This window comes from Scyliorhinus torazame, chromosome 16 (assembly GCF_047496885.1).
Source record: "Scyliorhinus torazame isolate Kashiwa2021f chromosome 16, sScyTor2.1, whole genome shotgun sequence".
In the NCBI taxonomy this organism is placed as follows: Eukaryota; Metazoa; Chordata; class Chondrichthyes; order Carcharhiniformes; family Scyliorhinidae; genus Scyliorhinus; species Scyliorhinus torazame.
The window spans coordinates 80,524,567-80,541,833 of NC_092722.1; the positions used below are offsets into that span (position 1 = coordinate 80,524,567).

At 53.8% G+C, this 17,267-nt stretch overlaps 1 protein-coding gene across 2 annotated transcripts in view; it reads left to right on the forward strand.

The window, feature by feature from the left end:
• Positions 1-17,267, forward strand: part of LOC140392903 (lymphocyte activation gene 3 protein-like) — a 215,671-nt gene that overhangs the window by 34,317 nt on the left and 164,087 nt on the right. For both annotated transcript variants that reach the window (XM_072478673.1, XM_072478674.1), the window contains exon 2: positions 5,819-5,936. In XM_072478673.1, the coding sequence (XP_072334774.1) occupies positions 5,879-5,936 (58 nt within the window). In that variant the 5' untranslated portion in view covers positions 5,819-5,878. The remainder of the gene's footprint in view (positions 1-5,818; positions 5,937-17,267) is intronic.

Below are 17,267 nucleotides of genomic sequence, written 5' to 3' on the forward strand. Positions count from 1 at the left end.
TCTTCAGGAGAGAGCGATTAACTGTGTCCCTTCAGGATAGAGAGATTAACTGTGTCTCTTCAGGATAGAGAGATTAACTGTGTCCCTTCAGGAGAGAGAGATTAACTGTGTCTCTTCAGGAGAGAGAGATTAACTGTGTCCCTTCAGGATAGAGAGATTAACTGTGTCTCTTCAGGATAGAGAGATTAACTGTGTCCCTTCAGGAGAGAGAGATTAACTGTGTCCCTTCAGGAGAGAGAGATTAACTGTGTCCCTTCAGGATAGAGAGATTAACTGTGTCCCTTCAGGAGAGAGAGATTAACTGTGTCCCTTCAGGAGAGAGAGATTAACTGTGTCCCTTCAGGAGAGAGAGATTAACTGTGTCTCTTCAGGATAGAGAGATTAACTGTGTCCCTTCAGGAGAGAGAGATTAACTGTGTCCCTTCAGGATAGAGAGATTAACTGTGTCCCTTCAGGAGAGAGAGATTAACTGTGTCCCTTCAGGAGAGAGAGATTAACTGTGTCCCTTCAGGAGAGAGAGATTAACTGTGTCTCTTCAGGAGAGAGAGATTAACTGTGTTTCTTCAGGAGAGAGAGAGATTAACTGTGTCCCTTCAGGAGAGAGAGATTAACTGTGTCTCTTCAGGAGAGAGAGATTAACTGTGTCCCTTCAGGAGAGAGAGATTAACTGTGTCCCTTCAGGAGAGAGAGATTAACTGTGTCCCTTCAGGAGAGAGAGATTAACTGTGTCTCTTCAGGAGAGAGAGATTAACTGTGTTTCTTCAGGAGAGAGAGATTAACTGTGTCTCTTCAGGAGAGAGAGATTAACTGTGTCCCTTCAGGAGAGAGAGATTAACTGTGTCTCTTCAGGATAGAGAGATTAACTGTGTCCCTTCAGGAGAGAGAGATTAACTGTGTCTCTTCAGGACAGAGAGATTAACTGTGTCCCTTCAGGAGAGAGAGATTAACTGTGTCTCTTCAGGAGAGAGAGATTAACTGTGTCCCTTCAGGAGAGAGAGATTAACTGTGTCCCTTCAGGAGAGAGCGATTAACTGTGTCCCTTCAGAGGAGAGAGAGATTAACTGTGTCCCTTCAGGAGAGAGAGATTAACTGTGTCCCTTCAGGAGAGAGAGATTAACTGTGTCCCTTCAGAGGAGAGAGAGATTAACTGTGTCCCTTCAGGAGACAGAGAGATTAACTGTGTCCCTTCAGGAGAGAGAGAGATTAACTGTGTCCCTTCAGGAGAGAGAGAGATTAACTGTGTCCCTTCAGGAGAGAGAGATTAACTGTGTCTCTTCAGAAGAGAGAGAGATTAAATGTGTCTCTTCAGAAGAGAGAGAGATTAACTGTGTCTCTTCAGGAGAGAGAGGTTCAAAGGTTTTGAGGTCTACAACATGGGTAGTGGACGGAGTGACCACTGGTGCTTCCGTACAACTTTGTCTCTGCTTCTTTAGCAACTTGCTGCTTCCTAACCCACATGAACCACCAACAGTCCTTCCTGATTGCCTGATTGATGCACGATCAATTAAACTCAAAGACGAGGTTGTATCATAACTGAAGGCTTTAATAGACTAGATCTGTTCCCCAGCAGCTTCGGTACAGAATGGGGACTGCTGGGACGGCACATGTTCTTATACCCCGCCTGTCAGGGCGGAGCCACATACCAAACAGCCAATGGTAAACTCCTAGGCTTACCCAATGGTCTACAGCCTCTCGGGTACTGCAATACCTGATGCTACCACACTGGTGGACGTCTGCCTAACTGTTGAAAGTTTCCTACCAACAGTCTACGAGTAGGATTGCGAACGCTGAAAGTAGTGGGTTCACTGGTAACCAACAGACACTGTTCAACGCCACCAGCCTCACGTTTGCTCTTGGCCTTCACAAGGCCACCTTCAGCACCAGGAGCTGCTGAGGGGTCCAATCCACTCGGGGGTAATTGATTCGACATGCCCTATTCCTGGGGTGGCAACTTTTACTTCCTCATCGGAGCTTTTGAAATCACCATCTGCATTTCCACTTTTGGAATTCGAGTTTGGGACATCACTGACTCCATGAACAGTTTGGGTTTTCCTGACCTCTGTGGATGTAGAACCACCACCGAATTTGCCACCCAGCATCCCTTTAACTCTTTGAAAGGAACTGGTGGCCCATTGCTTCACCTTCCTGGCTATCCACCTCTGCCATCTCAAGGGCTGTAGCCCTTCAAAAGGATGTGGGTCAACCAGCCACTTGCTTGGTATCACACCACGGTCCTTACTGTCCTCGTACTGACTAACTAATGCCGTGCAGTCAGGTTTGGCTACCTCTGTCGAGGACAATGGGATGACTTTTCCCTCCAGCACAAAACCAGTATATCTCTCATCTACTTAATTCTCTACTCCTGTTCCCACAGCAGAGTTCACCTTGGGACTCCTAAGTCCAGCTAATGATACCGTCTGCACTGGAGCATTCTCCACTTTCGTTCCCTTCTCAGAATCCTCCTTCTGAACCCCCACAGGTGCCATGGGCTTTCCCTGCAAATTCCAACATGCCGACTGAACGTGTCCCACCTTGTTACAATGGTAACATCTCGGCTTCCAACTCTCACTTCGACCCCCAGTACCTTCCTTCCTGGTCTGAGGCGGAGATCGCGGAGCCTTCCCAGCGATCCATTCCTGACCTTGGCTACCTGCTGCCATCTCACTCTCCCATTTCCCATCCTTTGCAAAATTACGCGCGTGATAGAACAAAGGTTTACATTTATGGATAAGCTCGTAACGTCAATCATAATTGCTGCTGCCTAGCCGTTTGTAGTCTCTGATCTTCAACATGGGTTCTTACTATCGAAGGTAAGGAATTGTTAAACTCTTCTGAGAGAATAACCTTTCTCAGAGCCTCATAGGTAGTTGCAACTCCCAATGCTCGCACCCATCTATTAAAATTGTTCTGCTTACCCTTTCAAACTCTGCATACGACTGTCCTGGCAGTCTCTTCAAATTCCGGAATTTTTGTCTATATGCTTCGGGAACCAATTCACATCCTTCCAGAATGGCCTTTTTTACTGTGTTATAATCCCTAGAATCCTGCTCTGACAAGGCGGCATAAACTTCCTGTTCCCTCCCTGTCAACATACTCTGCAGGGGTAATGTCCACTTCTCTTTGGGCCACTCCATTTGGGTTGCTAGTTTCTCGAAAGCCCAAAAGAACGTTAATATTTCTTTCTCTTCAAATTTTGAGAGACCCTGGGCGGGATTCTCCCAGCCCTGGGCCGGGCCAAAGAATCCTCGCAAACGGGCCACGCCGCCCCGACGCCGGCACGCAATGCTCCGCAGAGCGGAGAATCGGCGCCATTGGCACCGGCGTGGTTGGCGCGGCGCCGGTCGTGGGCCCCTCTACGTGGCCGGCCCGACCATCCTCCGGCCCGAGCGGCCTTACGAAAAGAGCCGAGTCCCGCCGGCGCCGTTCTAACCTGCGCCGGACCAGCAGGACCTTGGCGTGGAAGGGTCGGGTGCCGGCCTGTGGGAAGGGGGGGGGGGGTGGTCCAACCCCGGGAGGGGCCTCCGATGTGGCCTGGCCCGCGATCAGGGCCCACCGATCGGCGGGCCGGCCTCTCTGGCTGGGGGCCTCCTTTGCTATGCACCGGCCCCTGTAGTCCTGGCCATGTTGCGCCGGGGCCGGCGCGTTGAAGGTGGCCACTGCGCATGTCCTCGTTGGCGCCGGCGCAACTGCGCATGCGCGGATCCCACGGGATCGGCAGCTGGAGCGTCGCGAACTGCTCCAGTGCCGTGCTGGCCCCCTGCAGGGGCCAGAATTAGTCCTGGGAGCGGCCCGTTGACGCCACCGTAAAACACAGCGGCGTTTACGACGGCGTGGACACTCTGCCGCGGGATTGGAGAATCCAGCCCCCTGTCGAAATTTAAACATATCCCCACTGAGTTCTGTTCTAGGACTAGGCTCCCCTCTACGTTCTGGAAGCTTCCCACCCCTTTCCATTACCTTGAGCTGTAAGTATTTTTTTAATTATAGCTTCCTCATTTCCAACTCCATTTCTTTTCCCTTTTGCTCTCTCCCTTACTCTTTCTCTTTCCTTTCTCTCATTCTCTCTTTCCTCTTCATTTCCATTTCTTTCCGCTTCATCTCCATTTTGTAAAATTCCCTTTCATGCTCTAACTGTAAGCGGGTTCTCTCTGTTTCCCCACTTGACGAAGTCTCTGATGCTACACCCGCTCCTCAGCTTCCCTGTGCTCCTGACACCTGTATAAAATTGAAATGTTCAGCAATCACAGCAACTACTGCCGCCTTCGTAGTTTTAGCCGATACTTCCAGTTGTAATTCACCTGCCACTCGACAAGCTTGCCTTTGGGAAGCCCCAACAAGTAGACCAGCGATAAGTCTTCCACCTGGAGAAAATGTTCAGCTGCTTCTAAAGCCATTGTGTTATAATACTACAAACTTGGAGTCGGATTCTCCGACCTCCTGCCGGGTCGGAAAATCGCCGGGGGGGGCGGCACGAATCTCGCCCCGCCGGCCGCCGGATTCCCCGGCGCCAGAGATTCGGCGGGGGCGGAAATCGCGCCGGTCGGCGGGCCCCCCCCGGCGATTCTCTGGCCCACGATGGGCCGAAGTCCCGCTGCTGTCATGCCAGTCCCGCCGGCGGGAATTAAACCACCTCTCTTACCGGCGGGACTGGCGGCGCGGGCGGTCCGGGGTCCTGTCGGGGGCGTGTGGCGATCTGGCCCCGGTGGGTGCCCCCACTGTGGCCTAGCCCGTGATCGGGGCCCACCAATCCGCGGGTGGGCCTGTGCCGTGGGGGCACTCTTTTCCCTCCGCCTCGGCCATAGCCTCCGCCATGGCCGACGCGGAAGTGACCCCCCCCTGCGCATGCGCGGGGATGATGTCAGCAGCCGCTGATGCTCTTCAGGCCGCTATCCAAAGAAGAAGTGTGCTTCCCTCGACAAAATGGAGTCTGTCTCAGTTCGGCAGAACATTCCGAAACATCCTCCGCTGGGCCGGACCAAAAAGCGCTGGTAACGGGGTCTCCAGGGACCAAACCAAATAGCACATCTGCCAGAGGTGGGGGGGAGGTTTGAGTAATCGTTTAAAAATTGAAAGTGTAAAGGGCAGCATGGTGGCGCAGTGGTTAGCACTGCTGCCTCACGGCGCCGAGGTCCCAGGTTCGATACCGGCTCTGTCCGTGTGGAGTTTGCACATTCTCCCCGTGTCTGCCTGGGTCTCACCCCCACAACCCAAAGATGTGCAGGGTAGGCGGATTGGCCACGCTAAATTGCCCCTTAATTGGGAAAAAAGAATTTGGTACTCTAAGTTTATATATTTAAAAAATTAAAAAAATTATAAGTGTAGCCCATTCGAAAGGCATAAATCTCAGCAGCTGTCCAGGCACAAAAAGGTATAATAGCAACGAATAACAGAAAGATAAACGGAATACACACGGGAAACCAGGGTTTAAATGGGCGGACCCTTGTATAGAAAGGGGACGTCGGTGGCACTGTGACGTTGGAAGAGAAGTTATTGTGGAACATAATAGATTTGGAGTTGAAGAAGTCAAGATTGTTATAATAAGCATGTTCCTATTTGATTCTATATATATATATATGGAGGTCTTTAGCAAGTATCAGTGTTCGTGAGTGATGCCATTGGCAGCACGGGCCCACGCGGGTTTTCATTTCAGTACTGCCACAAGAGGTCTGCGCAAGTCGTATAAAACTGCTGCTAGTTTCTGAATCCAAGCTGTACTCTCATTTTTAAAGTGGTCATGTGTCCACAGTTGTGAACAACATCAGTGACTTAACTACGTCAAACATTCAATAAACAAAACGTTCAATTTCTAACTTCACAGACGGGGTAAAGATCAGCGAGTTTCACGAACAAAAGCACAGGAAAAATACCCATCACTGAAATGTGTGCTCAAGGGAGAATATATGAGCTGGTGCTGTTCCTAACATCACTGCAACATGGTAAGATTTTACTCTGTATCTAACCCCATGCTGCACCTGTCCTGATGGGTGTCATAATATACACATCAGTATATGATGGTGCAGCGACACACACTGACTGACACACTGCAAAACCAATCAACACACACAACACAGCAGCCAATCACCAGTTAGGGCACGGTCACTATAAAGACAGAGGGCACTAGTTTTCCCGCTCATTCGGGATGCAGCCTCTGAGGCAGACAGATCCCGCAGTCAGCAGCACAAACATCCACCATGTGCTAGCAGTATAGGCTGGTCAGGTTAGGCATAGGTCTTCAGTCAATCTAACATAGTGTTGACCCACATTGCAAGTATGTTTAACAGCTCTTAGTTAAATAAAATAGAATTGTACTATTACAAGTGTTGGTAGCCTGTCTATGTTACTGCTAAGGTAAACGCAATCTCCACAGATCCAGAGTACCCAACACATCATGGTACAAGTATGTGATGTTAGAGTTTAATAGACCTACCTTCAAGTGATCTGCCTTCGACCAGCAATCAGCCATCCGGTAGTATGGACAGCGTCCGCCCTCCCCCGCCGCTCCGCATCACCGGCAACCTCGGTGCGAACTGGAAAATCTTTAAACAACGATTCCAACTATACCTCGAAGCTACAGACCTGGAAGCTGCGTCAGACGCCAGGAAGATTGCTCTCTTCCTTTCCACGGCCAGGGACCACACCATCCATATCTTCAACTCTCTCACTTTCGCTGAAGGTGAAGACAAGTCCAAGTTCAAGACAGTCCTGCTCAAATTCGACAGTCACTGTGACATCGAGGTAAATGAAAGTTTTGAGCACTATGTCTTTCAACAGCGTCTGCAGGGTAAGGATGAGCCTTTTCAATTTTTCCTCACCCACCTGCACATCCTCACGCAATCCTGTAATTACGGCTCCACCTCCGACTCGATGATCCGTGACCAGATCGTTTTCGGTGTGCAATCGGACCCCCTACGCCAGCAGCTCCTCAAGGTTAAACAGCTCACCCTTGCGATAGCCATCGAGACCTGCGTTCTGCATGAACACGCCACTAACCGATACTCGCACATTCAAGCGGCTGAAACGGCGCGGCAACGTCCCCACGAGGCAGAGTGGGTGCAAGCCATTAAACAACTCCAGGGCCTAAGCCTGGCTGAGGGTGGCCATTTTGCGCGCTTTTCGCGGGCTCCCGCGCATGCGCGCACTGACCGAGGGGTCGGCGAGGCCGAAGATCGCACTGCGCAGGCGCGCACTACGTACAACTGCACCGCGCATGCACGGTGGTGTACCGAACGTTCTGACATCACGACGTGCGGCAACTGTGGCTCCGCCCACTTAAAGCAGCAATGTCCTGCAAAATCCCAACGCTGACTTCAATGTGGCAAGCTTGGCCACTATGCAGCCCTATGCAGGTCTGCTCAACCTACTACCTCTCGCCGCTCCAACCAGCCACGCAGGGATGTCCGAACCATCCAGCCACCGGTCACCGATTCCGACTTGATTCCGGACCTTGACACCGAGGACCCTAAAGCACCATTTCGGGTGGGCATCATCACCAAACACAAGGTGCTCCAGAAGTCTCTCCCAATATTCAGCACTGATCCGGACGACAAGTGGTGTGCCACCCTCACGGTCAACCGATCCCGTATCCGATTCCGCCTGGACACCGGCGCTTCAGCCAACTTCATTACGCGGTCTGACCTCGAAAGCCTCCATGTCAAGCCTACCGCCTGCCAGCTTCTGGACTATAATGGTAATGCCATTGCTGCCAGTGGCTCTTGCCAGCTTGAAGTGTCGCACCGGGCTGTTTAGCACAGGGCTAAATCGCTGGCTTTGAAAGCAGACCAAGGCAGGCCAGCAGCACGGTTCAATTTCTGTATAAGCCTCCCCGAACAGGTGCCGAAATGTGGCAACTAGGGGCTTTTCACAGTAACTTCATTTGAAGCCTACTTGTGACAATAAGCGATTTTCATTTCATTAGAGGCTAACCTGCCATTCGAAATAGTGGGATCCACTAAAGCCTCCCTGCTTGGTGCTCAGGCGTGCAAACTTCTAAACCTTGTCCAAAGGGTTCACTCCCTGTCACCCGCTGACACTTCCGCATCTCAGGACACTGACTTTCGGACACAGCTGAACGCCATCATCACCCGATACCACGGTGTATTCGAGGGCATGGGCACACGCCCATACACTTATAAAATCTTGTTAAAACCAAATGCCACGCCTGTGGTGCACGCACCTCGCAGGGTACCAGCACCCTCAAGGACTTCCTCAAGCAGCAGCTGCAGGACCTCCAGGACAAGGGTGTAATTTCGAAAGTTACAGAACCGACTGACTGGGTCAGCTCTATGGTGTGCGTGAAAAAACCATCCGGCGAATTATGCATATGTATTGATCCCAAGGACCTCAACCGCAATATTATGAAAGAACACTATCCCATTCCAAAGCGCGAAGAACTCAACCTGCGAGATGGCTCGCGCCACATTTTTCACCAAGCTAGACGCATCCAAGGGGTTCTGGCAGATCCAACTCGACGCAGTCGGAAGCTCTGCACCTTTAACATCCCATTTGGCTGGTATTGCTACAACCGGATGCCGTTTGGCATCATCTCTGCATCGGAAGTGTTCCACAGAATAATGGAGCAGATGATGGAAGGTATCGAAGGGGTTCGCGTATATGTGGACGACATCATCGTCCGGTCTACCACCCCGCAGGAGCACATTGATCGCCTCCAACGTGTCTTCCGACGAATCCATGAGCAAGGCCTCCGCCTCAACAGGGCCAAATGCTCCTTTGGTCAAACAGAACTTAAATTCCTCGGAGACCACATTTCACAGTTTGGCGTGCAGCCGGATGCTGACAAGGTATCTGCCATTGAGGCCATGAAGACACCGGAGGACAAGAAGGCGGTCCTCCGCTTCCTGGGCATGGTCAATTTCCTGGGGAAACTCATCCCTAACCTCGCCTCCCACATCACGGCTCTCAGGAACCTGGTTAAGAAGACGACCGAGTTCCAATGGCTCCCCGCCCACGAACAAGAATGGCGGGAACTCAGCGGGAAGCTGACCAAGGCCCCGGTGTTGGCATTTTTCGATCCGGCCAAAGAAACAAAGATCTCCACGGATGCCAGTCAGTCCGGCATTGGAGCAGTGCTCCTTCAACGTGACGACGCCTCCTCATGGGCTCCTGTCGCATACGCGTCACGTGCAATGACGCCCACCGAACAGCGCTATGCGCAAATTGAAAAAGAGTGCCTGGGCCTTCTTACCGGAGTCGTCAAATTCCATGACTATGTCTATGGACTCCCAAAGTTCACAGTCGAGACAGGCCACAGGTCAATATCATTCAAAAAGACCTTAACGACATGACGCCGCGCCTGCAGCGCATTCTCCTTAAACTCAGGCGGTACGACTTCGAACTCGTCTACACCCTGGGTAAGGAGCTCGTCGTCGCCGATGCACTCTCCCGATCTGTCACCACACCCTGCAACCCAGCGGGCTTCGTATGCTCAGGTGGCATTCGCCACATCCAATCTGCCCGCCACGGATGAACGACTCATCCAAATTCGTTGTGAGACGTCCAACGATCTCCTGCTCCAACGTGTCATGCGCCACCTGACAGACGGGTGGCTCAAAGGCCAATGCCCTCAATTCTATAACATTAAAGATAACCTGGCGGTGGTAGATGGAATTCTACTAAAGCTGGACAGGATCGTCATTCCGCACAGCGTACGGAACCTCGTCCTTGAGCAGCTCCAAGAGGGCCACCTGGGAATGGAGCAATGCCGCCGCCGGGCCCGTGAGGCAGTGCACTGGCCTGGAATCAGCGAGGACATTGCCAATGCCGTTCTTTTTTTAAAAAATTTTTTATTAGGATTTTCTCAAAATATCAACAACAGAATGGAAAAGAAACCCAATAAAATTAAATACAGAACAAATTAAAACAACTCCCGTGCCCCCCTCCCGCCCCCCTATACATAAATAATAAATTAACACCCCGAGTTTAACACAAAGCAAACATAGCAAATATATACACCCCCTCAGATCCCCCAGGGCAAATAAACAAAAATAAAGCTGAACCCCACCCCGGTTGCTGCTGCTACTGAACAATGTCTAACGTTCTGCCAGGAAGTCCAAGAACGGTTACCACCGCCGAAAGAACCCTTGTACCGATCCCCTTAAGGCGAATTTCACCCTCTCCAATTTAATAAACCCCGCCATATCGTTGATCCAGGATTCCACGCTTGGGGGCCTCGCATCCTTCCACTGAAGGAGAATCCTTCGCCGGGCTACCAGGGACGCAAAGACCAGAATACCGGCCACTTTCGCCTCCTGCACTCCCGGCTCCTCTGCCACCCCAAATATTGCGAGCCCCCAGCCCGGTTTGACCCTGGATCCTACCACCCTCGACACCGTCCTTGCTACGCCCTTCCAAAATTCCTCCAGCGCTGGGCATGCCCAAAACATATAGGTGTGATTTGCTGGGCTCCCTGAGCACCTCACACACCTGTCCTCACCCCTAAAGAACCGGCTCATCCTTGTCCCGATCATGTGTGCCCTGTGCAGTACCTTAAACTGTATGGGGCTGAGCCTCACGCACGAAGAGGAAGAGTTCACCCTCCCTAGGGCATCTGCCCACGTCCCCGCTTTGATCTCCTCTCCCAACTCCTCCTCCCACTTACCTTTCAACTCCGCCACCGAGGCCTCCTCCTCCTCCTGCATCACCTGGTAAGTTTCCGAGATCTTCCCCACTCCAACCCCCCCCTCCCCACCCCCCCACCCCCGAGAGCACTCTGTCCTGTACTGTGCGTGGCGGCAGCCGCGGGAATTCCACCACTTGCCGCCTGGCAAACGCCCTTACCTGTAAATATCTGAAGGCATTCCCCGGGGGGAGCCCATACTTCTCCTCCAGTTCACCCAGGCTCGCGAACTTCCCATCCGCAAACAAGTCCCCCAACCTTCTTATCCCTGCCCTGTGCCACCCCGAAAACCCTCCCATCTATTTTCCCGTGGTTCACTCGTATTGGGGTCCACACCGAGGCCCCAACTTCCCCCCTGTGCCGCCTGCACTGCCCCCAGATTTTGACAGTAGCCGCCACCACCGGGCTCGTGGTATACCTCATTGGAGGGAACGGCAGCGGTGCTGTTGCCAGCGCCTCCAGACTCGTACCCTCGCAAGACGCCGTCTCCAGCCCCTTCCATGCAGCCCCCTCCCCCTCCATCACCCACTTACGCACCATCGCTGCATTGGCGGCCCAGTAGTACCCACAGAGGTTGGGCAGCGCCAGCCCCCCCTATCTCTACTCCGCTCCAGGAACACCCTTCTCACCCTCGGAGTCCCTCGCGCCCACACAAACCCCGTTATGCTCCTGTTGACCCGCCCAAAGAAGACCCTTGGGATAAAAATGGGGAGGCACTGGAACAGGAACAAAAACCTTGGGAGCACCGTTATCTTAACTGACTGCACCCTACCCGCCAGGGACAGCGGCAGCGCGTCCCATCTCTTAAACTCCTCCTCCATTTGCTCCACCAGCCTCGTGAAATTAAGTCTATGCAGGGCCTCCCAGCCCCTGGCCACCTGAACTCCCAAGTACCTGAAGCTCCTCTCCGCCCTTTTTAGTGGGAGCTCGCCAATCCCGCTCTCCTGGTCCCCTGGGTGAACCACGAACAACTCGCCCTTCCCCATGTTGAGCTTGTACCCTGAGAAATCCCCGAACTCCCTGAGGATCCTCATTACCTCCAGCATTCCCCCCACCGGGTCCACCACATACAGCAGCAAGTCGTCCGCATAGAGCGACACCCTATGCTCCTCCCCGCCCCGCACCAACCCCCTCCAGTTCCTCGACTCCCTCAGTGCCATAGCCAGGGGTTCAATCGCCAGTGCGAAGAGCAGGGGGGACAGGGGACACCCCTGCCTCGTCCCTCGATGCAACCGAAAGTACTCAGCCTCCTCTTGTTCATGGCCACACTCGCCATCGGGACCTCATACAACAGCCTAACCCACCTGACAAACCCCTCCCCAAACCCAAACCTCTTCAGCACCTCCCACAAGTACCCCCACTCTACCCTATCGAAGGCCTTCTCAGCGTCCATCACCACCACTATCTCCGCCTCCCCCTCCCTCGCCGGCATCATAATCACGTTCAGGAGCCTCCACACATTCGCGTTCAACTGTCTCCCTTTCACAAACCCCGTCTGGTCTTCATGGATGATCTGCGGCACACAATCCTCAATCCTCGTGGCGAAGACCTTCGCCAGCACCTTGGCATCTACATTTAACAACAAAATCGGCCTGTAAGACCCACACTGCAGAGGATCCTTGTCCCGCTTCAGGATCAAGGAGATCAGTGCTTGGTACATCGTTGGGGGCAAAGCCCCCCCCCCTCCCTTGCCTCATTGAAGGTCCTAATTAGCAACGGGCCCAACAGGTCCACATATTTCTTGTTGAATTCGACCGGGAAACTGTCCCCCAATCCCACTACCAGTCCCTCCTCCACCTTCGGAAACCTCACTTGGTCCAGAAAGCGGCCCATCCCTCCCTCCTCCCGTGGGGGCTTGGACCGATACAATTCCTCATAAAAGTTCCTGAAGACCCCATTGATGTCAACCCCACTCTGTACGACACTCCCTCCCCTGTCCTTAACTCCCCCGATCTCCCTAGCTGCGTCCCGCTTCCGAAGCTGATGCGCCAGCATCCGGCTTGCCTTTTCCCCATATTCATAAACCGCCCCCTGGGCCTTCCTCCACTGCACCTCCACCTTCCTGGTGGTCAACAGGTCGAATTCGGCCTGGAGGCTACGCCTCTCCCTCAACAATCCCTCCTCCGGCACCTCCGCGTAACTCCTGTCTACCCTCACCATCTCACCCACCAGCCTCTCCCTCTCCGTCTGCTCTCTCCTCTCCTTGTGGGCCCTAATGGAGATCAGCTCTCTCCTAACCACCGCCTTCAACGCCTCCCATACCATCCCCACTCAGACCTCCCCGTTATCGTTGGCCTCCAGGTATCTCTCTATGCTCCCTCGGACCTGCTCGCTCACCTCCTCATCCGCCAACAGCCCCACCTCCAAGTGCCACAACGGGTGCTGGTCCCTCTCCTCCCCCAGCTCTAGGTCTACCCAATGCGGGGCGTGATCGGAAATGGCTATCGCCGAGTACTCGGTATCCTCTACTCTCGCTATCAGCGCCCTACTCATAATAAAGAAGTCGATCCGAGAGTAAGCCTTATGGACATGCGAGAAGAATGAAAATTCCCTAGCCCCCGGCCTTGCAAATCTCCAAGGGTCCACCCCTCCCATCTGGTCCATAAACCCCCTCAGCACCTTAGCCGCCGCCGGCTTCCTACCCGTCCTAGACCTGGAGCGATCCAGTGCCGGATCCAACACCGTGTTAAAGTTCCCCCCCCCCCATTATCAGGCCCCCCACTTCCAAGCCCGGAATCTGACCCAACATGCGCCGCATAAAGGCCGCATCGTCCCAGTTCGGGACACATTGACCAGCACCACCCTCTCCCCTTGCAGCTTACCACTTACCATTACGTACCTGCCGTCATTGTCTGTCACAATGCTTGACGCCTTGAACGACACCCTATTTCCCACCAAGATCACCACCCCCCGATTTTTGGCATCCAGCCCCGAATGAAACACCTGACCTACCCACCCTTTCCTCAATCTTACCTGGTCTGCCACCTTCAGGTGTGTCTCCTGGAGCATGACCACATCCGCCTTCAGCCCCTTCAGGTGCGCGAACACCCGGGCCCGCTTGTTCGGCCCGTTCAGTCCCCCTACATTCCAGGTTATCAGCCGGATTGGGGGGCCACCCGCCTCCCTCCCCCGCCGATAAGCCATAACCCCTCCTTGGCCAGCCACGCACCCCACACCCGGCCCGTTCCCCACAGCGGCAGACCCCCGTCCCAACCCCCTCTACTCGCTCCAGCTCCTCCTTGACCATAGCAGCAGCAACCCGGTTCCCCCAAAGCACCCCCCCCACTCCCCCCCCCAGCTAGGATCCCTTCTAGCTGCTTTACTCCCCCCATTGCACTCCCGCAGGTCAGCTGACTCCTGCTGACTCCGGCCACTCCTGCCTCTCCTTTGACTCCTCCCATTGTGGGACATATCCTCCTCCTCCATTACCCATCCACAGGCTCTCCGCCTCCCCATTCCATCCCAAGCACGGGAAACAACTCTCACTTCCCTGCCCCGGCCCCGCCCCCTCCAGCCTTCAGAGCGGGAAAAAGCCCACGCTTTCCACCTGCCCGGCCCCGCCACCCCTGTCGCCGTTCCTTTTACAGGCCCAGTCCCCTCACCCCCGACTCGGGCCTCACCCTCCCCTGCGGGGCCCCATCCCCCCTACCGGCCATCCGCCCCTACTCAATTTACTTATCCCCCTCCAAGGGGGTAGACAGACCCACCCAACCCAACCAAAACAGTGCCCAACCCACCCTAACCACCCTCATTGAACCAAACAGAAATAAGGGCAAAGAACACCCCCTCAAAGTGTAACACCCCAACAGCAATCCCCGACCACCCATCCCGACCCTCAGTTTGTGTCCAGTTTCTCGGCCTGAACAAAGGCCCACGCCTCCTCCGGAGACTCGAAGTAATGGTGCCTGTCCTTGTAGGTAACCCACAATCGCGCCGGCTGCAACATGCCAAACTTCACCCCTTCCTGTGCAGCACCGCCTTCGCTCGATTGTACCCGGCCCCCCTCCTCGCCACCTCCGCACTCCAGTCCTGGTATTTCCGAACCTCCGCGTTCTCCCACCTGCTGCTCCTCTCATTCTTGGCCCACCTGAGCACAAACTCCTGATCGACGAACCGATGAAACCGCACCAGCACCGCCCGCGGTGGCTCGTTAGCCTTGGGCCTCCTCGCCAGCACTCTATGGGCCCCTTCCAACTCCAGGGGCCCCTGGAAGGACCCCGCTCCCATCAGCGAGTTTAACATGGTGACCACATAGGCCCCCACGTCCGGCCCCTCCAGCCCCTCCGGGAGGCCCAGAATCCGCAAATTCTACCGCCTCGACCGATTCTCCATCTCCTCGAACCGTTCCTGCCATTTCTTGTGGAGCGCCTCGTGCGCCTCCACCTTTACCGCCAGGACTGAGATCTCGTCCTCATTGTCGGAGATCTTTTGCCAGACCTCGCGGATCGCCACCCCCTGGGCCGTCTGGGTCTCCAGCAGCTTATCGATAGAAGCCTTCATCGGCTCCAGCAGGTCCACTTTAATCTCCCTGAAGCAGCGCTGGATAACCTCCTGCTGCTCCTGCGCCCACTGCATCCACGCTGCCTGGTCCCCGCCCGCCGCCATTTTGCTCTTCTTCCCTCGCACCTTCTTTGGGTTCACCACCACTTTTTTTAGTCGCCCCGCTCCTGGTCCAAGCCATACACTGTCGGGGAACTATTGCAATCTCCTTCCCAAACCGGGAAACGTCGAAAAAGTGCCATTGGGGGCCCTGAAAAGAGCCCAAAAGTCAGTTTTTAGCGGGAGCTGCTGAATGTGCGACTTAGCTCCGCATAGCCGCAACCGTAAGTCCGCCAACGCCGTTCTTAACTGCCCAACATGCCAGCGTTTCCAGCCTGCTCAGCCAAGGGAGACCTTGCAACCCCTTGAGTTGGTCACGTCCCCCTGGACCAAAGTGGGCATCGACCTGTTCCATGCACTTGGCCGGGACTACATCCTCATAGTGGACTATTTCTCAAACTACCCGGAGGTAGTTAGGCTACACAACCACACCTCAACTGCGGTCATCCATGCGTGCAAGGAAATCTTCGCTCGCCATGGCACCCCGCTCACGGTCATGTCCGACGATGGCCCGTGTTTTGCCAGACAGGAGTGGTCCAATTTTGCCAAACGATACAATGTCATGTCCAGTCCCCATTACCCCCAATCCAATGGCAAAGCTGAATAGGGGTGCACATTGTCAAACGACTCCTGTGCAAGGCGGCCGATGCAGGATCCGATTTTTACCTCGCCCTGCTTGCTTACAGATCAGCTCCATTGTCCACCGGCCTGTCACCGGCTCAATTGTTGATGAATCGCACGCTGCGGACGAAAGTGTCGGCCATTCATGTCCCGGACTTGGACAACCTTCCGGTCCTTCGTCGAATGCAGTTGTCTCGGGCCCAACGCAAATCGGCGTACGACACCCGTGCCAAGGATCTCCCTGCTCTGGCTCCTGATGACGAGGTCTGTGTCCAACTTCCCGATGGTGGTTGGTCCGCCAGCGCTGTGGTGCTCAGACAAGTGGCCCCCAGGTCATTTTTGGTTTGTCTACAAGACGGCTCTCTTCTTCGCCGAAATAGGCGGGCACTACGACTCCTTCCTCGCTCGCCACCAGATCATCATGTCCTGCCTCGCCGTCACGACAACCCCGTCACGGACTTTGCAGATCTCCCTTTCACTCTGCCACCCTCGGAGTCTGACACAGTCCCGCCCATTCCAGAACAGGCAGCCCCTGACCCACCCTTGAGGCGGTCAACCAGAATTCGTCGCCCACCTCAGAGACTGAATTTATGGACTCTTTGAACTCATAAACTGATTGTTTCGTTACCCTGTTTGATTAACTCACAGGTTTGTACATACTGTTATTCTAGTTATATTTGTGTTTCATACTGTCCATCTGCACTAGACACCTTCCAATGTAAATATCTTAGAGTTTCTGTACATAGTCCTGTAAATATGCTCGCATGTGCCACACATAGTTAGGAACATTCGCATACCACATTATTTATTGCCATGAACACACATTTTTTTAGAAAAGGGGGGATGTCATAATATACACATCAGTATATGATGGTGCAGCGACACACACTGACTGACACATTGCAAGACCAATCAACACACACAACACAGCAGCCAATCACCAGTTAGGGCACGGTCACTATAAAGACAGAGGGCACTAGTTTTCCCGCTCATTCGGGATGCAGCCTCTGAGACAGACAGAGCCCGCAGTCAGCAGCACAAACATCCACCATGTGCTAGCAGTATAGGCTGGTCAGGTTAGGCATAGGTCTTCAGTCAATCTAGCATGGTGTCGACCCACAGTGCAAGTATGTTTAACGGCTCTTAGTTAAATAAAATAGAGTTGTCCTATTACAAGTGTTGGTAGCCTGTCTACGTTACTGCTCAGGTAAATGCAGTCTCCACAGATCCAGAGTACCCAACACATCAATGGGGACAGTGTAGAGGGAGCTTTTCTCCGTTTCTAACCCTGTGCTGTACATGTCCTGGGAGTGTTTGATGGGGACAGTGTAGAGTTAGCTTTACTCTGTATCTAACCCCGTGCTGTACCTGCCCTGGGAGTGTTTGATGGGGACAGTGTAGAGGGAGCTTTACT